The following is a 19,040-nucleotide window of genomic DNA, read 5'->3' on the forward strand; positions in this document are numbered from 1 at the left end:
GCAGGGCAGGAAGTCCTTCAAGGACCGCAACATTCCCAATCACCTAACCATGGCTAGGAAAAGAGGAACATGCCCACTGCTTCCCCCTGCAACCCTTTCTTATTACAATAGTTTGTTATAACTGTGGTGAAGCCAGCAAAGGACTACCTCGGTGTCCCAAGACATCCTAGGATTGTTTTGAGGATGCTAATGGAAGACAACCCAACACACGAGCCCAGCACCCCATTCTTGATGAGCTAGAAATGGGCAAATGACAATCATTGACCTGTAAAATGGTTGGAAGGCAGCACACTTGGTCAATAGGCCATTGGCGGTGGTCACATCTGAGATTTGCCTCTACAAGCCAGAACCTTAAGCCTTCAGTCTTCCCTGATACACCTCTCAAAGGTTCCACTCAACATTTAGTCTTAACTCTTGGCTCATTTAAGGGCTTAACTATACTATCTATCTTAGGGGCGTGAATTTGTCACCTCAGTTCAGCTGCACAGCCCGGGTGTACCTTGCTGGCCAGTTTTGCATCCCTTAAAGCAGGGGTAGTCAACCTGTGGTCCTCCAGATGTCCATGGACTACAATTCCCATGAGCCCCTGGCAGCGTTCGCTGGCAGGGGCTCATGGGAATTGTGGTCCATGAACATCTGGAGGACCACAGGTTGACTACCCCTGCCTTAAAGCAGTGGTTCTCAACCTGGGGGTCGGGACCCCTTTGGGGGTCAAATGACCCTTTCACAGGGGTTGCGACAGGGTAAGCAGCTTGGCTGGGGGGAGGGGGGCGCTGCCACTGTTGCCGCTCCTCCTGCAGGGCCCTCTGCTCGGCCACTAGCCACTCCAGCAGTGCCTCCAGCACAGCGCAGTCTCCTGCCAGGTGCTCCAGGTGGCAGTGCAACTCGATAGGAGCAAGAGGCAAAACTGAACCCAGGGGAAAAAAAAAAACAATTTCTATACAATCATGAACAATGGATCATCACGCCATTGGTCAGTTTTGGTTTAATGTCTGTGAAAGAACACTGGCATAATTTTATGGTTGGGGGGTCGCCACAACATGAGGAACTGTATTAAAGGGTTGCGGCATTAGGAAGGTTGAGAACCACTGCCTTAAAGCATTCCTGCCATCTAAAGTGGCCCCGAGGAATATTAGAAGACATGGGCCATGTTTACCTTTGAACCTCCATCATCACTATAGCTACAGCAACCTCAGTCCTGTCTTCACTGGTCCAAGTTCGTGTGGGTAAGACAATGTCTATGTAGAGGGCAAAGTGGAAGCAGCAAGCTAGAGAGAGCTGAAACTAATAGTCTTGGGGGGAACAGGACTATGGACAGCTCACAGGCAGACAATTGGGATCCCACAGGATAAAACTGCATGCAGTGCTACAGGCTGAGAAAGTTGCCTCTGACCCACCCTCTTCGTCTGGATCTGGGATCTGGAATCTATAGCCTTCTGACATTTCTGCCTTCACTAGGAGGCCCCTCCCCTTTCTACACCTGTGCCCCTCCCTTTTCCACACCCCCTCTAGGCCCATCATTAACCATTTAGGGAGGGGTGGCTGGGCAGGTCGACATGACCATGTAAGGCAGGGGTAGTCAAACTGCGGCCCTCCAGATGTCCATGGACTACAATTCCCAGAAGCCCCTGCCAGCGAATGCTGGCAGGGGCTTCTGGGAATTGTAGTCCATGGACATCTGGAGGGCCGCAGTTTGACTACCCCAGATGTAAGGTCATATCATCCAATAAATCCTTAACAAAATTTTAAAAAATATACTTAAATTAATTAACTGCCACCCATTCAGGAAACCCTTCTAGGGCCCTCAAGAAACCCTGGTTGAGAAATCCTGCATTACACCTTTAAAGTTCGCCAGACTGGCCTCAGCAAATTTTCACTTTCTGAAAATCTGGGGGTTCTTACATCACGAAACCCTGGTTGAGAAAGCCTGGTCTAGAGTCACTAATCATGAAAGGATGCTGTCCCTTCTGAAGATATCAGGGTCACTTAGCTAGGGCCAGAAAAGTGCACCTGCAAAGCAACTGTGTGGGATAAATTTTCATAAACCAGTAAAAGGATGTGGCAGGGTGTGAATCATTGATTGATTGACTTATTGATTATTACGGTCAACGTCCAGCAGAAATAAACTTGATAAACATTAGGATCAGAAATGCAATTGCTCACTTCTTTTAGATTCCTATCAGAAGAAATAAGCAGTGACTCATGAAAGCCACACATTGTGTAAGTTGCTAATGGGCTACTGGAGTCTTTTCTACTGCTACAGACAGACTAACCCAGTTACCCATCTTGGGAAAAGGAGGGCGCACGAAAATATCTTGGGCCTAGGCTGGGTCTGGGTTTGCATCGAGCGGTGTTGTGACTTTTTTTAAAGTTAGTGGCCACAGCCTACTAGTTCAGTGTTATTTCCTGACATCCCCACGCTCAAACCAAACAGGACTTTCTTGGTTTATTTGCAGGCTACGGCTTCTGTCTGTGGAATTGGGGCTCGCCCCGCCCCCTACCCAAATCAACAACTTTGTTATTATTTTAAGCCGTTAAGTTGTTTGGGAATGAAAAAATATGTAGATTCAAACCCCACCCCCTTTCCAAATTTGGCAAGAGGCTTCTGACCAGGGTTGGGCACTTTGGCAGACTTTGGAGATCATGGAAGGCTGAGGCGGCCAGTGCCGCAGGGCCGATGGGAGAGCTCTGCGTCTCCGTGTGGGGGCCAGCTGGCACGTGGCCCCTCCCCTCCCCTCCACACTGCCGAAGCGTGCCGAACCACCAAACCCTATTTGAAGGAGAAGAAGTTGGTTCTTATATGCGGCCTTTCTCTACCCAAAGGAGTCTCAAGGAGGCTTACATTCTCCTTCCCTTTCCTCTCCCCACAACAGACACCCTGTGAGGGAGGTGAGGCTGAGAGAGCCCCTGATATTACTGAGGAAGAAGAGTTGGTTCTTATATGCTGCTTTTTTCTACCTGAAGGAATTTCAAAGTGGCTTACATTCGCCTTCCCTTTCCTCTCCCCACAACAGACACCCTGAACGGTAGGTAGGACTGAGAGAGACCTGATATTATTACTCGGTCAGAACAGCACTATCAGGGCTGTGACAAGCCCAAGGTCACCCAGCTCGCTGCATGTGGAGGAGCAGGGAATCAACCCTGGCTCACCAGATTAGAAGCTGTTGCTCCTCATCATTACATCATGCTGCCTTTGTATTTATGGTAGAAGATTTGCTCTCTGTATTCTGAAGAAAGGGGGAAATTTATTCTTAACTTGACTTGGATGTATGTCAATTACCAATGATCAGAATAAAACTGGATTTTTTTGTTGTCTAACCATGATGTATTTGTGACTTAGGAGCCTCCAGATTTTCAGAAAGTGAAAATTTACTGAGGCCAGTCTGGTGAACTGTGTGTAATGCAGGACTTCTCAACCAGAGCTTCTTGACGGCCCTAGAAGGGTATCCTGAATGGGTGGGAACTAATTTTTCATACATTTTAAAAATTTGTTACAAATTTTATCAGGTAATATGACCATATATGGTCATGTCAACCCGCTCCCCCCCAACCCCTAAATAGCCAGTGATGGGCCTGGAGGGGGTGGGAAGGGGAGGGGCCCCAGGTGGGCATGCCCACAGCTCTGCTTCCCAACTGTATTCTGCACCATCGCCCCACTTCTGGGGGTCCTTGAAGCCTGAAGCCTGTTTAAGGGGTTCCTCAATGGTAGAAAATTTGAGAAAGGCTGGCGTAATGTAACACACCTCATCCTTATTATTGTGTGAATATCCCCATTACTGTATGAATATGTTCTGGTATCAGTCTCCTATATTTCTTTACTCTTGTTTTTCCCTGTTGATTATTTATGATGTCTTAGTTTTTCCACGGTTGCTGTTGACCGTAATGATTGTAACATCTGCCAAACAATTATATCAGGTACATAACAAACAGCATAGAGCAGACCAGTCAGCTACCAGATTTCATGAGCCCAAAAGTGGTGCTCGCAAGACAAACAGCCTTCGCTTAAGAAGGCCCTTTGAAAGTTTTGGATATCCTGGAGGGGCCCTGTGACCTTCCTCCACCATGGAGATTCACAGGAATGGTACTACTGTGGGGAAAGTACAGTCTCTGGCTACCAACAACCATAACCGTAAGTCCCCCAAACAGCAACTGCTCTGAAACTTTCAAGAAAAGAAGAGTTGGTTGTTATATGCTGCTTTTCTCTACCCAAAGGCGTCTCAACACGGCTTAGTCGCCTTCCCTTTCCTCTCCCCACAACAGACACCCTGGGAGGTGGGTGAGGATGAGAGAGCCCTGATATTCCTGCTCAGTCAGAACAGCTTTATCAGCGCCGTGACGAGCCCAAGGTCACCCAGCTGGAGGCATGTGGGGGAGCGCAGAATCGAACCCAGCTCGCCAGATTAGAAGTCCGCACTCCTAACCACTACACCAAACTGGCTCTTAACTGGGGCTACTATACATGACGAGGCAGTCTTTCTGGCATGTTGGTTCCCGGTTGTGAAGGTCTTTAAAAGGTACGCAACAACTTGAGTTAAACCTGGAAACAAACAATGGATGTAGAGAGCCAGTGTGGTGTAGTGGTTAGGAGCACGGACTTCTAGCCTGGCGCGCTGGGTTTTGATCCTGCGCTCCCCCACATGCAGCCAGCTGGGTGACCTTGGGCTTGCTACAGCATGGATAAAGCTGTTCTGACCGAGCAGTAAGCTCAGGGCTCTCTCAGCCTCACCTACCTACCGGCCACCCTCCTGGCAAGCCAGCTCAGGGCAGCGTACATAAAATGAACAGAAAAAAAAAGTTATAACATACTTAGCACATAAAGTTGTCAACTTGATAGATTTATGGGATTTAAAGTTATAAATGGCTTTGTTTTCGACAAACAAAAATTGTAGATATGCTTAAACTTTGGGAATATACTAAAAAAAAACTGCAAGTCATCTTAGCATATGCATCTTAGTTCCAAATAATTGTTTAATTATTTGTATTGTGTTGCATGTGTAGTACACCCAGGAAGTCTAAGGATTGTCTGACAGCCCAGCAAGGGACATTCAGAGGTGGTTTGCCATTGCCTGCCTCCATCTTAGGGCCTCCTAGTATTCCTTGGAGGAACTATCACCCAAACCCTTGAAGGTTTTCCATCCAAATACTAACCAGGGTTAGCCCTGCTTAGCTTCCGAGATCTGACAGGTTTGGCTTGCCTGGGCCCTTCCAGCTACATGCTGTCCTCTTCCTTCTGCAGCTATTGGTAAGACAGAGCTCTGTTGTCATCTATGCTAACCTTCAGAGAGGTGAACCTTGGGCTGATATAAGCCCCCGTGCAACTCTGCCTGTACTGAAAGCAGCCAATACTTGGAAGTCACAGATATATAAGCAGCTTTACAACAATTATTTTATTATTAGATTTATTATTATTAGATCAGCAATTACAAATGTATATATATTTTTGGACTGGGGACCATCAACCAGTGTTTGACTGAGGACATGATCAGCTCCTTCTCAGCCAAACGTTTCAGCCTTGCTATAGCAGCTTATATTTGGTCCTTTCTAAAAATACCAAAGGAAACGAGAAAGAACTTATAGCGTTGTTGGTTTTGAATGGGACTGTTTCCCTTTAACGCTTTCGTCTTTCCCGCCAATGGTTCAATCAAAACTCAGCGGCCTAATTTTAATTTACAGACTTGTTTTATAATTAACGTTTTACTATGTCTGGTTTTTATATCCCGGTCTGGGACTGTATCAATGAATGAAGGTTTTACCATATGCACTGAGCTTGCCATCAGAAGAGCCCTGTGGCTATTCCACGGGAGTCTTTGCTGTCCCTCTCTAGCAGGGAGGGAAAAGAGGCAGTAACTATTCCCGGGCCCTTCACGAGCAGTCCGTTGCAAAGAGGGAGCTAAGTTTTCCCCATTAAAGCCCAGTTGGAAGCCATTAAAGCCACAAAACGGGTTTCTGGTTCAAGAAGAAATCAAGAGGTGGGAGCTGGTTGGGCCCTGAAGCAGAATGAAATCCAAGATGGATTGTTCCAACCCACCCTTGTCGTGCTTACAGGAGTGTTCTTCTTGCTCTAATCAGAACTGTTGATTTTTTTAAAAGAAACTAAACCATACGTTTTGCATTTGCAATAGAAAAGTGGTTAAGAGATTACAAACAATAAGAACCAGCGACGGGTCCTCCAAACTGGCCCTAACTTGCCTCTGTGCTAAAGAGTCTTCTCTGATTCGTGAAGGGCTCAGCCCTGGGAAGTTCTTCTGCATAAGCCTCAGGGTTACAAGTGGAAACTGCACAGGCACTCTCACAGTCAAAGACTGCAAAGCTCCTCTGGAAACTGGAGTATTGGAAAGCCCAGCAATAAGTCATTTAAAAACATTTGAACTTGGCCAATCAAGAACCCTCCAGAATCCCTCCTCAACACGTCTTCTGGATGCTCAAGCAAAAGCCTCACTTTTCAGCTTAGGTGGCTCTCCCAACAAGGGAACATGCTTACATTTGCCTCCAAAAAGTTGTGCCAAGATGGACCCTCTTCACAATGTCTGCTTGGGGAAAGCTGTTCAGCATCTCAGGCTTAATCTCTCCTCTTGAATGAGACCTTTAGGAATGACTCTGAACAGGCAACAAGTGGCGTGGTGTGTCCCGCACACCGCTCTGGAAATTAGGCTCCTGCACATGGTTCCCAATGCTTACCGAACAAGGGAACACTAACTATTCCATGGCATTAACGAGGGGCTAAGCGGTTTAGCAGAAACAGCTTTGCAAGCTGGACATTGATTTCTCAGCTCAGAAATGCTCATGTGTGGCTTGTGAGTAAGGGGTGGCCGGGGGGGGGGGGAGGCTGGACGGAACCAGGGAGTAAGAGCCCAAGTTATGTCAGGAATTTTAATTACCAGTGAAACACACTCACTTCTATTTAGACTACAGTAAACATGAAATGGGCCTCTTGTGGCGCAGGGTGGTAAGGCAGCCGACATGCTGTCTGAAGCTCTGACCATGAGGCTGGGAGTTTAATCCCAGCAGCCGGCTCAAGGTTGACTCAGAAACTTCCAGTGTGATCGGACTGCTGAATGAGACCTGGAAACACATGAAAATGCCTTATGCTGAGTCAGACAGTTAGTCTGCTGAGGTCAATATTGCCTACTCTGCTTAGTAGCAGCATGATGGGACCTCAGGTTAAGGTCTCTCGTATCACCTGCTTCCTGAAAATTTATGCTTGATGCCTACCACTCAGCCAAAGCCCGTCCCCCTCCGTCCAGCAACTTGTTCCATTATGAACTAATCCAGTAGTTACAAGGCCACAGGGGATGACCTGGGGGATGACCTCTGGAGACAGCTGAGCTGGCTCTGCTTGTCTTGATGGATCTCATGGCCGCGTTCGACGTAGTCGACCATGAGCTTTTAGCTCACCACCTCATTGACGCTGGAATACAGGGGACAAACCTTCAATGACTGATCTCTTTTCTCTGGGGCCACAGGCAGAGGGCAGCTGTTGGGGAAACACAGTCATGCCAAGCCCACCTCCACTGTAGGGTGCCACAAGGGACAATTCTTTCCTCAACCTTGTTCAACATGTGCCCTCTTGCCCAGCTGTTCTGGGGGTTTGGGCCTGGACACCTCCAATATGCAGATGGCACCCAGCTCTACCTCCTGATGGATGGCCGCCGAGGTATACCCCCAAACAACTTTGCCAAATGTCTGGAAGCAGAGACAGGGTGGCTCAAGCAGAATTGCCTGAAACTCAATCCTTCAAAGATGGAGGTCCTGGGGCTAGGTAGGAAAGGACCAGGCAAGGAAGCGCACTTACCCTATCTGTATGGGGTCCAATTATCGGTTGCCACCTCAGCCCGAAATCTGAGAGTGATCTTCAACGCCTCCTTATCCATGGAGGTGCGGGTTTCAAGAGGAGCATGGCTGGTGTTTTTCCACCTATGCCAAACCAAGCTACTAGCACCCTACCTGGCCCCAGAACACCTAGCCAAGGTCAGCCATGCAACTGTCACCTGTAGGCTGGACTTCTGTAACTTGCTCTACATGGGCTGACTCATATCCTTGCCCCGGAAACTGCAACTGGTCCAGAATGCAGCAGCCAGGGTCACCACAGGGACACCCGAGAAGGCACACATTTGACCTGTGCTCCGATAGCTGCACTGGCTCCTAGCTGAATTCTGGATCAAGTTTAAAGTTTTGGAACTTGCCTATAAGGTCATCCGTATTCTGGGTTCTGCATATCTGAGAAACCATCTATCTATATGTTTCATGTAAGTTATAATGTTCTGTGTAAACTGCCCAGAGCTGCAAAGAAATGGGCGGTATAGAAATCTAAATAAATAAATATCTCCCAAAGAGTGCTCCACTTCACTAATACTAACCAGCTCATGCTCCCTGGCCCCAAGGAGGTACATCTAAGCCTCAACCAGTGCTAGGACATTTCCTGGTGGAATGAGCTCCCGGAACATATCCGGACCCTGTCGGAACTAGCACAGTTCTGCAGGGCCAGCAAGAAGCAGCTCTTCTGCCAGGTTGGGCCTACTGAAATAGTAACATCTACCAAGCCCTTCTTATCAAAAAGATGTTCCCAGACCATGAGTCGGCTCCGGAAGAACAGAAGTCAAACTGAGACTGTTCATGCTGCTATTCTGCTTTTGACATTAGATGCTATTTTAAATGTATCTTTTTAGAATTTAAATCAATTTTAACAAACTGTTTTACCTGTCGATGTTGCTCAATATGATTCACACCACTGCAAGCTGGCTTGCTGGTTAGGGCGGTATATAAATAAAAAAATAATAATAATAAAATTCTAAGCCAGAGGTGGAAAACCTCTGAAATCATTCAAATCCCCTCATGGGCAGCAGGGATCCAGGTTACTCACCTAAAGTTAGGGGTTTTCATAGGCAAAAAAGCACCTGTGCTCAAATATGGATGGGAACAGAAAAATAAAATGCTTTTTTTGGGTGGGTGGGGGAGTTCTCCTTATGGGCTGTTTGCTTTTCTAAAATGCTCAGGTGATAACAGGAGACCTCCAAAGATGCCCAGTCAGCAATTCTGCTGAGGGTCCATATGGGCCTGGGAAGGACCTGGCTGACAGACCTCTCTGGAGAATCTATATAATCGCTGGGATATAACTGCAAAAAATAAGTTGTAGTATCCTTATAAACAACATACATTGATAGAATCATAGGGGAGGGGCCGAAGCGGGCTCATTTTAGCAGCCAAATTTAGCTTGCAGTGGCGAAACCTAAAAGGACACATCCGACTTCTTCCGGCTTGTCCTTTCTTCAGCCAAAGGATGGGCTATTATTTGTATTCTTCCTTTTAAATATCTCACAGTAATTACTAGTTTAAAATCACAGCGCTAGCTGGAAGATCATGCAGTCTAGTGTCCTTAAAGGAGATCAGTCCCAAAGCAACCCACTTTTACACAAAGATCACTTGATCCCTTTGACAACAGACACCATGAGGAAATAAGGCCTCTTATGGTTTACACATCTTAACAACATGGTCCAAACTGGCAGTCACTGGGCCAGAAGAAGAACAGTCAGTTATCATGTTCCGCTTTTCACTACTCGAAGGAGTCTCAAAGCGGCTTACTGTCGACTTCCCTCTCCCCACGACAGACACCCTGTGAGGTGGGTGGGACTGAGAGAGCTCCATGAGAACAGCGCTATCAGGACTGTGGCTAGCTTGTCAACAGGACCCCTTCACATATTCCCCTGCTGGGACTGGTGCTAGAGCTGTTGCTCTTAGTAAAGGTTGAGAAACGGACTACATGGGGCAGAACCGACAGTGGTGTTCTCTCCTGTGCCACTGCTGCCCTTCCACCTAAGGGGCTACATAATGCTGGAAGAAAGAGTCCTGCCACCCGTGGCAAAAGGATCATCTTTCTACAAATGCTGCCATGTCACAGCAGCTCTTACACCACATCATGGTGGAAACTGCACCGGCCTTGGTAATGTTTAAACACATTCCAGGGGGAGAAAGGAGAAGAGGCTGTCAGACAAGGGTGCATCCGAGATCCCATTATAGTGCATCTCATCCCAACCACCTTCACTACCACTGCTTCCAATAAGTAGCAAGCTAGGAGTCATGGGCGTCCAAAACTATGTTCGGAGGGGCACAAAACGCACCAAGGTCGTTGGTGTTCCTTGCACGCTCAACAGCATGACTACGAAAGCATCGAGGCCTAAAGGCATCACCCAACCTGCATAGAATCTAAAGGTAAAGATAAAGGTATCCCCTGTGCAAGCACTGAGTCATGTCTGACCCTTGGGGTGACGCCCTCTAGCGTTTTCATGGCAGACTCAATACGGGGTGGTTTGCCAGTGCCTTCCCCAGTCATTACCATTTACCCCCCAGCAAGCTGGGTACTCATTTTACCTACCTCGGAAGGATAGAAGACTGAGTCAACCTTGAGCCAGCTGCTGGGATTGAACCCCCAGCCTCATGGGCAGAGCTTCAGACTGCATGACTGCTGCCTTACCACTTTGCGCCACAAGAGGCCACACATTGAATCTAGGTTGGTCTAATTCCTTCCACTTCAAGCAAGAGCTCATTTCCCGCCCTTCAAACTAACCCCTACATCAGCCAAAGGGATCCCCTGCTCTCCCATTTCAAGCTCACAATTGGTTTCATCTTCAATAAAGGAGAGTCTCCTTCATAATCTCACCTGCAAGATGTCCATACGAAAATTTTGAAGGCAATAACAGTTCTCTGATGCCAATGCAAGACAAGTCCATGCCCTCCACTGACACTCATGCTAGTCCAAAATGGAACTCCTTCACCACATACCAATTCCTCCACCTGTAATTCAGGCAGTGACAAGGGGTTCTAAGACACAACTTGACTTTTATGCAACGTTTGAGTTACGCAAGAAGGGATTCTTAATGACCAGAACTTAGTGCGGCACTGGACTCTAATGCTGTCTATAGCTAGTTGGGTGGGTGGCATATGGCATGAAGGAGATACAAAGTCTTTAGCACACCTTTGTTCTACTACAATAATAGGTGAGCACAACAGTACAAATGAGCCTCTTGTGGCGCAGAGTGGTAAGGCAGCCGTCTGAAAGCTTTGCCCATGAGGCTGGGAGTTCAATCCCAGCAGCCGGCTCAAGGTTGACTCAGCCTTCCATCCTTCTGAGGTCGGTAAAATGAGTACCCAGCTTGCCACTGGGGGGTAAACGGTAATGACTGGGGAAGGCACTGGCAAACCACCCCGTATTGAGTCTGCCATGAAAACGCTGGAGGGCGTCACCCCAAGGGTCAGACATGATTCGGTGCTTGCACAGGGGATACCTTTACCTTTACCTTACAACAGTACAATGCATGCAGGTGGCTATGAGTCAAGAGCACTCCATTCTCACCTGGTGAGTGAGGAAGGTACGGGTGGGGAGTACAAAAACCTTCGAAAAGAGGGACGTATTCCAAGCATTTACAAAAGGCTGCATTGAGGAGTCATCTGAGACACCCAAAAGCATTTTGGTTTGCAAGGGTATGTGTTTAAGTAAGTCTGCTTTTTAAAGCTAGTCTTTCTACCAACTTGTCAAGTTACGGGCAACAACCTGTAGTTCCTGAAATCATACTTAAGGTCTTGGTAATCACCTTTAAGGACACACATGGCCTGGGTCCAGCATACCTGAGGGACCACCTTGCTGTCTATACCTCCCAAAAGCTCTACATTCCACCATGTCCAACTGGCTGGTGGTCCCTGGCCTCAAGGAAACATGTCTGACCTCAACCAGGGCCAGAGCTTTCTCTGTCTTGGTCCCCATGTGGTGGAATGAGCTCCTCGAAGAGATCAGGGCCCTGCCAGAGCTAGCACAGTTCTGCAGGGCCTGCAAAAAGGAGCTTTTCCACCAAGCATTTGGTTGAGGTCAACCAAACCAGCAACATCTACTGGGCCCCCAGAACTCCTCCCCATGCACTGAACTGTGACCAACTGTGGAATCACGGTTAATATGTTCATGTCGTTAACCACCATTTAATGGAACGTTATAATAATCACTGTTGTTTCATTTGATATTATGAATACTGCACTTATCATGAATTACCCTGCACTTGTGCATGTTTCCCCACGTTCTCCATAAACCGCGCACTGGTGCTACACGGTCTGCCTCTATATTTCGTTAAAAGGTTCTGCTCCTGCTTTTCCAAAAAAGCATGTCCAGGGAAGTTTTCTATCCTCCAACAAAGGGGCTGGTGGTGGGATGACAAACCAGTCAGTCACTCCAGACTCTGGGTTTCTTTCGGATATATGCCACCCAGAAGCTAGCCTATTAAGACACAAATCAGGAAGTTCCTGGTTCATATCTTGGTCCTTGACCAAGCCACTCACTCTCAGTCACAATGTGCAATATAGAGACAACCCTGATCTATGATGTTGTAGAGGTCACAAGATAGTTCAAACGCAATTGCTCTGAATATATATATATTTTTAAGCACTAAATAGCTGTTTATCATCATCCAAGTAATGCTTAAGACTAAACTGCGGCCAAAAACCTATGCTGCAGATACCTGCCGACAAAAACGTATGGATTTCGTCTCCTGATAAGGTTAGCTCAGGTACTAGTCTCTCCTCTCCTTTGGGTGACCTCTTTTGCGAGGACACACACAGAAACCTCATCTAGCTTTACAACAGCATCGGTGACGTAAAACTATGGAGATGCCAGCCACGGGTTCTAAGACGGAACACGGAACAGAAAGAAAGGCAGATTTGCCAAAGCGGGAAGAAACAAGGGCTTCAACTGGAGGATTTTGTAGCGAAAGGATACCTTCGATTGAGTCTGACCTGGCAGAACAACTAGCTCAGCACTGCCCAGGCTCCCAGAGGACTTCATGACCTGCGACTCTTTTTACTGGAGGTAAATGTGGGACCTGAGCCAAGCTTTCTGCAGTTAATGCTACCCAGATTTTGGCTGCCCAGCACAAATTGGGCAGTGTGAACATTACGCAAAGAGCACTCCTTCCGATCTACAGAGCTAAAGCAGCCAATAAGAGCATACCCCGGAACGTTGCAATAGGAAGAAATCCTAGGCTGGTGAACTTTCACAATCCATTCCTGAAGATACCATCATCGGTGCCCTAAGGAGGTCCAACTGAAGGAGCCCTTCTGTCTCTTTTTACAAGGACTACTAAAAGGCCTGCTTGTGCCTAATGGGGGAGTGTCAAAATTTTAACTGCTGGGATGGAGGGTGGGGGGAAAGCATTGTTCCTGCTGTTGTTGAGGTTCCAGAAAGACATTAAAAGGTCAACTTCTCTGCAGAAACAAGGCCATGATCAGAAGCGTGAGGCAAATGGGGCAAAAAAGAGGTGGAATATTTTTTAATATTCTCCTGGCTTGGGTGGGGCTGGGGAGCATAAAGACTGGCACCGCCCTGCCTTGCTCTTTTGTGCCATTCCTTAGAAAAGGCAAATGAGCAGAACTGACTGCTAAGAGTGGACAATGACAGAAGCAGGGATAGAATTGGAGAAGGAAAGATTTCGCTCCCAAAGCGACCAATTCTGGTTAATCTCAGATGAGGTTGGACACACAAGGTTGGTCTCCTTAGCTATTTTTCCTCTCTCGGCCGAAGGGTCATGCATTTGGTAATTTGTGTGTGGCATCCGTGCAAAACAGTCTCCTTGACTTTGCTATGGGGCTATCAAGAATAAAGGGCTCTAAAATGAAGCCTCACATGGTCACCTATGTGGCACTCAGGGATGCCAGCAATACGGCCACAGTGGCAGCAGCTCAGTGAGACCTGCTTGGTCAAGGACAAATTAGGAAGACTGAGGGTTGAGAGTACTTTGCAGGCCTTTACCCAACACTGCGCATAACACCAAAGCAAGGGGGAAAAATGAGAATGTCATTAGCTGTCCTACAAGAGAGCTATAGGGTCTTCTGATTCCAGGAAGGTGGCTAAGACAATTTAGCTTGTTTAGGTTGCACATGGATAGGTACCTATTCAGAACCAAAGTGTATAGATGGAGGAAGGCTAGTCAACAGGTTGACTGCAGACACATCTGTATCTTGCTACCAGCCTGGCCAGCCTCCAACAAACCTCTTTGCATTATGAAAAGGACAGCGACTCACCTGACATGCACTGCTTATTTCCCGGGTGACTGATGCATTCCAAATGGAAAACAGACCCAAGACAGAAACTTGGGAGTAGATCTCTTCGTTCGTAATGAGAAGGGCTACCTGATGGGAAGAAGCTGCCACGCTTTTCATTCTTGGGAGACAGACTTTGCCCAGGAAAACTGTTCTGGGTTATGGATGTCTTCCCACTAAGGTGGAGAGGTTTGGGACAGAACCTTACGCCAGCTCTGCCAGGTCGAATCCAGCCCCCCGGCCTGATGAAACTGGTCCCCAAGTTGCTCCTTGTCAATTTATAAAATTTTCATTGCATGGTTCAAAAATGTTGGTGCGTTCATACGCAAAACACACCTAGCATGTCTATAAAATTGATGGTTGTGGTGAGGTGCATATTCTGCTGCAATCGTCTCAGACCAAGTGGAATTTTAGAAAAGAGAAGGACTGGATGTAATTCATGGTTCTTAAAACTGGGGACGGGCAGGTTCAGAAGAACCTTGTTTCCCTCCAGCCTTGTTTTTCTGCATGCCCTGACACTTCCTCCTAAGATGTCACACTAAGGCCACATATAACAGATGTTGCCAGTGGTAAAGAAATAGAACTCGTGAGGCTGCCTCTTGAGTGGTCAGCCCCATGTTTGCCTGGATCAGGTTCAAGGTTTTGGTATTAACCTTTAAGGCCATCCATGGTCTGGGCTCCACATATCTGCAGGACTGCCTATGTCCTTATGTCCCCCCATAGGACGCTCTGCTCTGCGGGTGCTAATCTGTTGGAGGTCCCTGGCCCGAGGGAGATTCACCGGGCCTCAACGAGGGCCTTTTTGGTCCTGGCCCCAACCTGGTGGAATGAGCTCCTGGGAGAGCTGAGGGCCCTGACAGAGCTTTCAGTTCCACAGGGCCTGCAAAACAGAGCTCTTCCGCCAGGTCCTTGGTTAAAGCCAGGGCAAGTTAGATCTGGGCCACTCCATAAAGCCAGGTCATCTGGTGCCCCATATGCCGAGGCACCAGTCCAAAGCATGTGGAGCTGAGGGAGGGTGACTGTCACCACCATGGGTGGGTGAATTGGTTATTTCAAGGGATTGTAAAGGGATTTTTATTGTAGGTTTTAATCTGGGTTGTTATCTGGAGGTGTCACGAGCCACTGCATGGAAGTGCCAGACTATAAATGAAATGAATGAATGAACAAACGAATGAATGAGGGGCAAAATGAGAAGAATTCTTTCTCTGCCTGGCAAAGAGTGGAAAGGTTGGTGTTTGTGACATGCAGCAATTGGGCCAAACAGGAGTAAAACATCAATGGGACTTGGTTGTGTTTTTGGCACTCTTTCCCTTCCTCCTGTTAGGAGGTGAATAGTGTAGGTCACTGTATCTTCCACACATCATCATGGCTGCAATTATTATGGTTTAATAACTAACGTGGTACCTGATGTGGCATGGGCTATAGGAAAATACCAAAGGCCGGTGAAAAGTCAATAATCACGTATAAATTTCAAATGAACTGACCCCCCCCACCAATTAAACATCTATTCCCAACTTCAAGAGCACACAGCGGTGAATGTTTACAATTAACACCATCCACGGCTACCTCTCTTATATTTTCAGATAGCCATTAAATTCACCTGGGATTCTCAGTGCTCACGGGTGAATTTTCACCTCTCCCCAAATGATATGCTGAAACAGGTGGGGGGGGGAGGAATGGGAGGCCGGGGGGGGGGGGAAATCGGACTGAGTGGAATTGTAGACAGAGACTGCCAATTACTGGACTGGTTGACTGTACTGACCTACATCTAAAGCGAATTCATTTTTACAAGAATTCACGGAGTAGACCTCGATGCCTCGGGGGTTCTCTCCAAAAAAACGGAGACAACCGAGGCCTCTGCTTGGGAGGAGGAGGTGCCAGGCATGTCAGTTTCAAGACCATTCTTCCACGCCATGCATCCGGGTCAACCTGCCAGTTCCGGGGAGCCACAGAGAAACACACACACACATACACACCCGTACACCTTCTGCGATCGCATGAGCACTACTTTGAACTCTGCTGCTTCAGCAGCAAGGGGGGGGGGGAGAGAGAGAGAAAATACATGAGGCTTTTATCCCTGCAAATTTCTTCTCCCTCCCCCTTTCTGATCCTAACAAACAAGCCCTTTTCGGTGTGTTCTGAGGTGGAAACAGGGAAAGAGAGAGAGAGAGAGAGAGAGAAAGGGACTGTGGGAAAGACAGGGAAACAGCAAAGGGGGAAAATCATTCAGATACCAGACACACACAAAAATAGGAGAGAGAGAGAGAGAGAGAAAGGGGGAGGGTTATCCATTGTAATTTCTGGGTTGGCTTAGGATGATGTCATAATGGCAGCCAGCAAATGCAACGGCCAAACGCTGGGCACCTTGTAAATCTCCCTGCCCATGTGACCTCTAATACCGATTGGGATGAAATGCTGAAGATTTCTATCGTTTTTCTATGGAGAGCATTCCTGGTTTGTGAAGCATCATGGCCCTTCCTCCGCCCATTCTGGGGATCTGCTGCCGATTTCCAGCTCTGTGTGTGAGAGCATGTGTGTGTTCGCGCGCGTGCATGTGTGTGTGTGTGTGTGTAAGGGAGCGAGGAGAGGAAAGGATGGATGGGGGAGGAGGCACGGTCCTCGCTCTCTACCAGTACACACCCCTTTCGCTACTACAAAGACATCACCAGGCTCTCACATTTGCAATAGTACAAATGCTCCCTGATCCGCTACCGCCATCTCCCCAACCCTCCACCTCTCTTGCAGCCTCCCGTTTAAAAAAAAGGGGGAAAAAGGGGGGGGGAAGGGATGAAGAAAATAAAACCCTTTAGAGGAGTTGGCTGGTCCTTTCTAGTGTCGAACGGGAACAATGCAGTTAGCCATAAATGAATGAATGGGAATGAATGAACCCAAACAGCCAGCGATTCACCGTGAGAGGGAACAGACCTTTTTAACACAGCACAGAAACCCATCTTACGCTCATTACAACCACAAATACCTTCGAGTCAGACAATCGGCTTTCCCTTCCCCCTTTCTGAACCACCCCCCACACACCCCGACAGAAATTATATTTAACAAAAATGGATGCAATTTGGAACAAACCAATCCCAGGGAGGGGAAAACACACACACACACACACAACCTCTTTCTGCAAAAGCCATATTTAAAATTTCACAGAAGCTGCCAGTGATTCCAAATGCTGACATTTTTCTTTAAAAGAAATTTTTTTTTTTAAACCCACAAAGACAAAACATATTTCTTGCAATATCTAGTTGCTATGCCAACAAGGGGGGGGGAGAGAAGGGTGTTGGGAAAGGAGAGAATTCTTGACCCCTTCCCCAGACTGACACAGTCACATCGTAAGGGAGAGAAAAGGGTAGTGGAGCGAGGGGTGTGGTGGCTGCTTACCAAAGATGCTGATTTGATTGTGGCAAAGCGTTCTCGGTTCCGGTAGTAGAGGGCCTGATTCTGGACTGAGTGGGTAGGCCGCAGATGAGGCCTGCGCTCCCCGTGGCCCACCTCATCCCTTATGAATACATGATCCTGCAGAAATGGATAAAAACAAGGAGAAAGTCCAGTTGTGCTCTTGCCTCGCCAGCTGCCTCTCTTTCACCCCTCTTTTTGCACAAGCCCTGCTGTTTGAAATGCATAGTTTGGCTCTCTGCTAGTCCCTGCAGCTCTCACAATACAAAATGAATAAGCAACACATTGCAGGCTTCAGTTAGGAATGTCAGCTGATCGCTAGTGGGATGCCTTCTGAATCGCTGGCGGCAGGAGAAAAAAAAAATTTTTTTTTTTTATAACCTCCAGAATTACATATGTGCAAAAAAGAGAATCCAAAACACAAAGCACCGCAGAGCAAGGACGGTCCTCAGAAGGGCTTGCTTAAAACACTGCACCCAAATAATCCTTTTAAAAACATGGTTTCCATGGCTAGCGAGGATGCTGCTTCTTCTTCTGCTGCTGCTGCTGCTGCTACTCCCTTTGAACACAGAAGCAAGGATCTGCCACATTCCCTTTTCCAGCCTGGCTTTTCCTCTGGACTTGCTATCTGTTCTGGAGAAGGAGCATTTCTGCTTAAATAGATGCAGGTTGTAGGAGACCAGCCTCTCTGTCTTGTGCTGGAAAGACTCTGACCACTCACGGATCCTGCTTTCTAGTCATGATCGTGCACGGTTCTAGCATTTTCTCTCCATAGCCTTGGAAAGGATCTTTTTTTTTTTTTTTTTACATTTAAAGAGACAGAGCCCAGTTCGGGGAAAAAATGATATTTGCCAAGTTTTTCTTCTCTCTGATGGACGGGCGCTTCGTGAAAACAGTGAGTGGACGGTAGCATAACGCCATATATTTAAATGTCACATAGATGCATTTTAAAAGAATGCATCGCACGAGAGCTTGCATTCTTGAGTCTACAAGGGAGCCCCAGAGCTTAGATTAGGGGCAGGCGTTGGCATTCTAACCTGCCCCATTGCCAGACTGGATGGCTTTGAGATCTGCTGGCCTCAGTTGCTCTTCTGCACAATGGGATCGTACGCAGCCACTGAACTGCTTCAGGCTGCTAATGTCAATAATGTGGCTAATAAATGGTCTGGTTAATCTAACATGGACTGTTTAATTTACATTAAAGAGGGATATTTTTTTGAAAGAAAAGATTCAGACTGCTAGCATCTAAATTGGAGCAGTTCAAACAATTATGTTCAGGAATGGAAGTGGTTTAAGGATTTGCGGGGCCCGTAGCTCCAGGGGCCCTGGAAGAGTACAATTGCAGTGGGAGCAGCCAGACTGGGGGCAGAGGGGGCTCCCACAGTGGGAAGGGGTGCCACCGTGAGTGTCCTTAAAGAGGGCAAAGGGGGGGGGTGAGAGGTTACGGCCCTGATCTATGGGGGGAAGGCACTGTGTGGGGCTCCTGGGGGTGTGGCGCCAGTAGCACATGCTGCATGTCCTCCATGGATAAACCGGCCCTGGTCAGGAACAATGAATAGTGGATG

At 47.6% G+C, this 19,040-nt stretch overlaps 1 protein-coding gene across 6 annotated transcripts in view; it reads right to left on the reverse strand.

Moving 5' to 3' along the window:
* Positions 1-19,040, reverse strand: part of TAOK3 (TAO kinase 3) — a 116,546-nt gene that overhangs the window by 18,129 nt on the left and 79,377 nt on the right. For all 6 annotated transcript variants that reach the window (XM_077307284.1, XM_077307286.1, XM_077307281.1 and 3 more), the window contains one exon: positions 17,461-17,595. In XM_077307284.1, coding sequence (XP_077163399.1) covers positions 17,461-17,595 — 135 coding nt within the window. The remainder of the gene's footprint in view (positions 1-17,460; positions 17,596-19,040) is intronic.

Source organism: Paroedura picta, chromosome 13 (genome assembly GCF_049243985.1).
Source record: "Paroedura picta isolate Pp20150507F chromosome 13, Ppicta_v3.0, whole genome shotgun sequence".
Lineage (NCBI taxonomy): Eukaryota > Metazoa > Chordata > Lepidosauria > Squamata > Gekkonidae > Paroedura > Paroedura picta.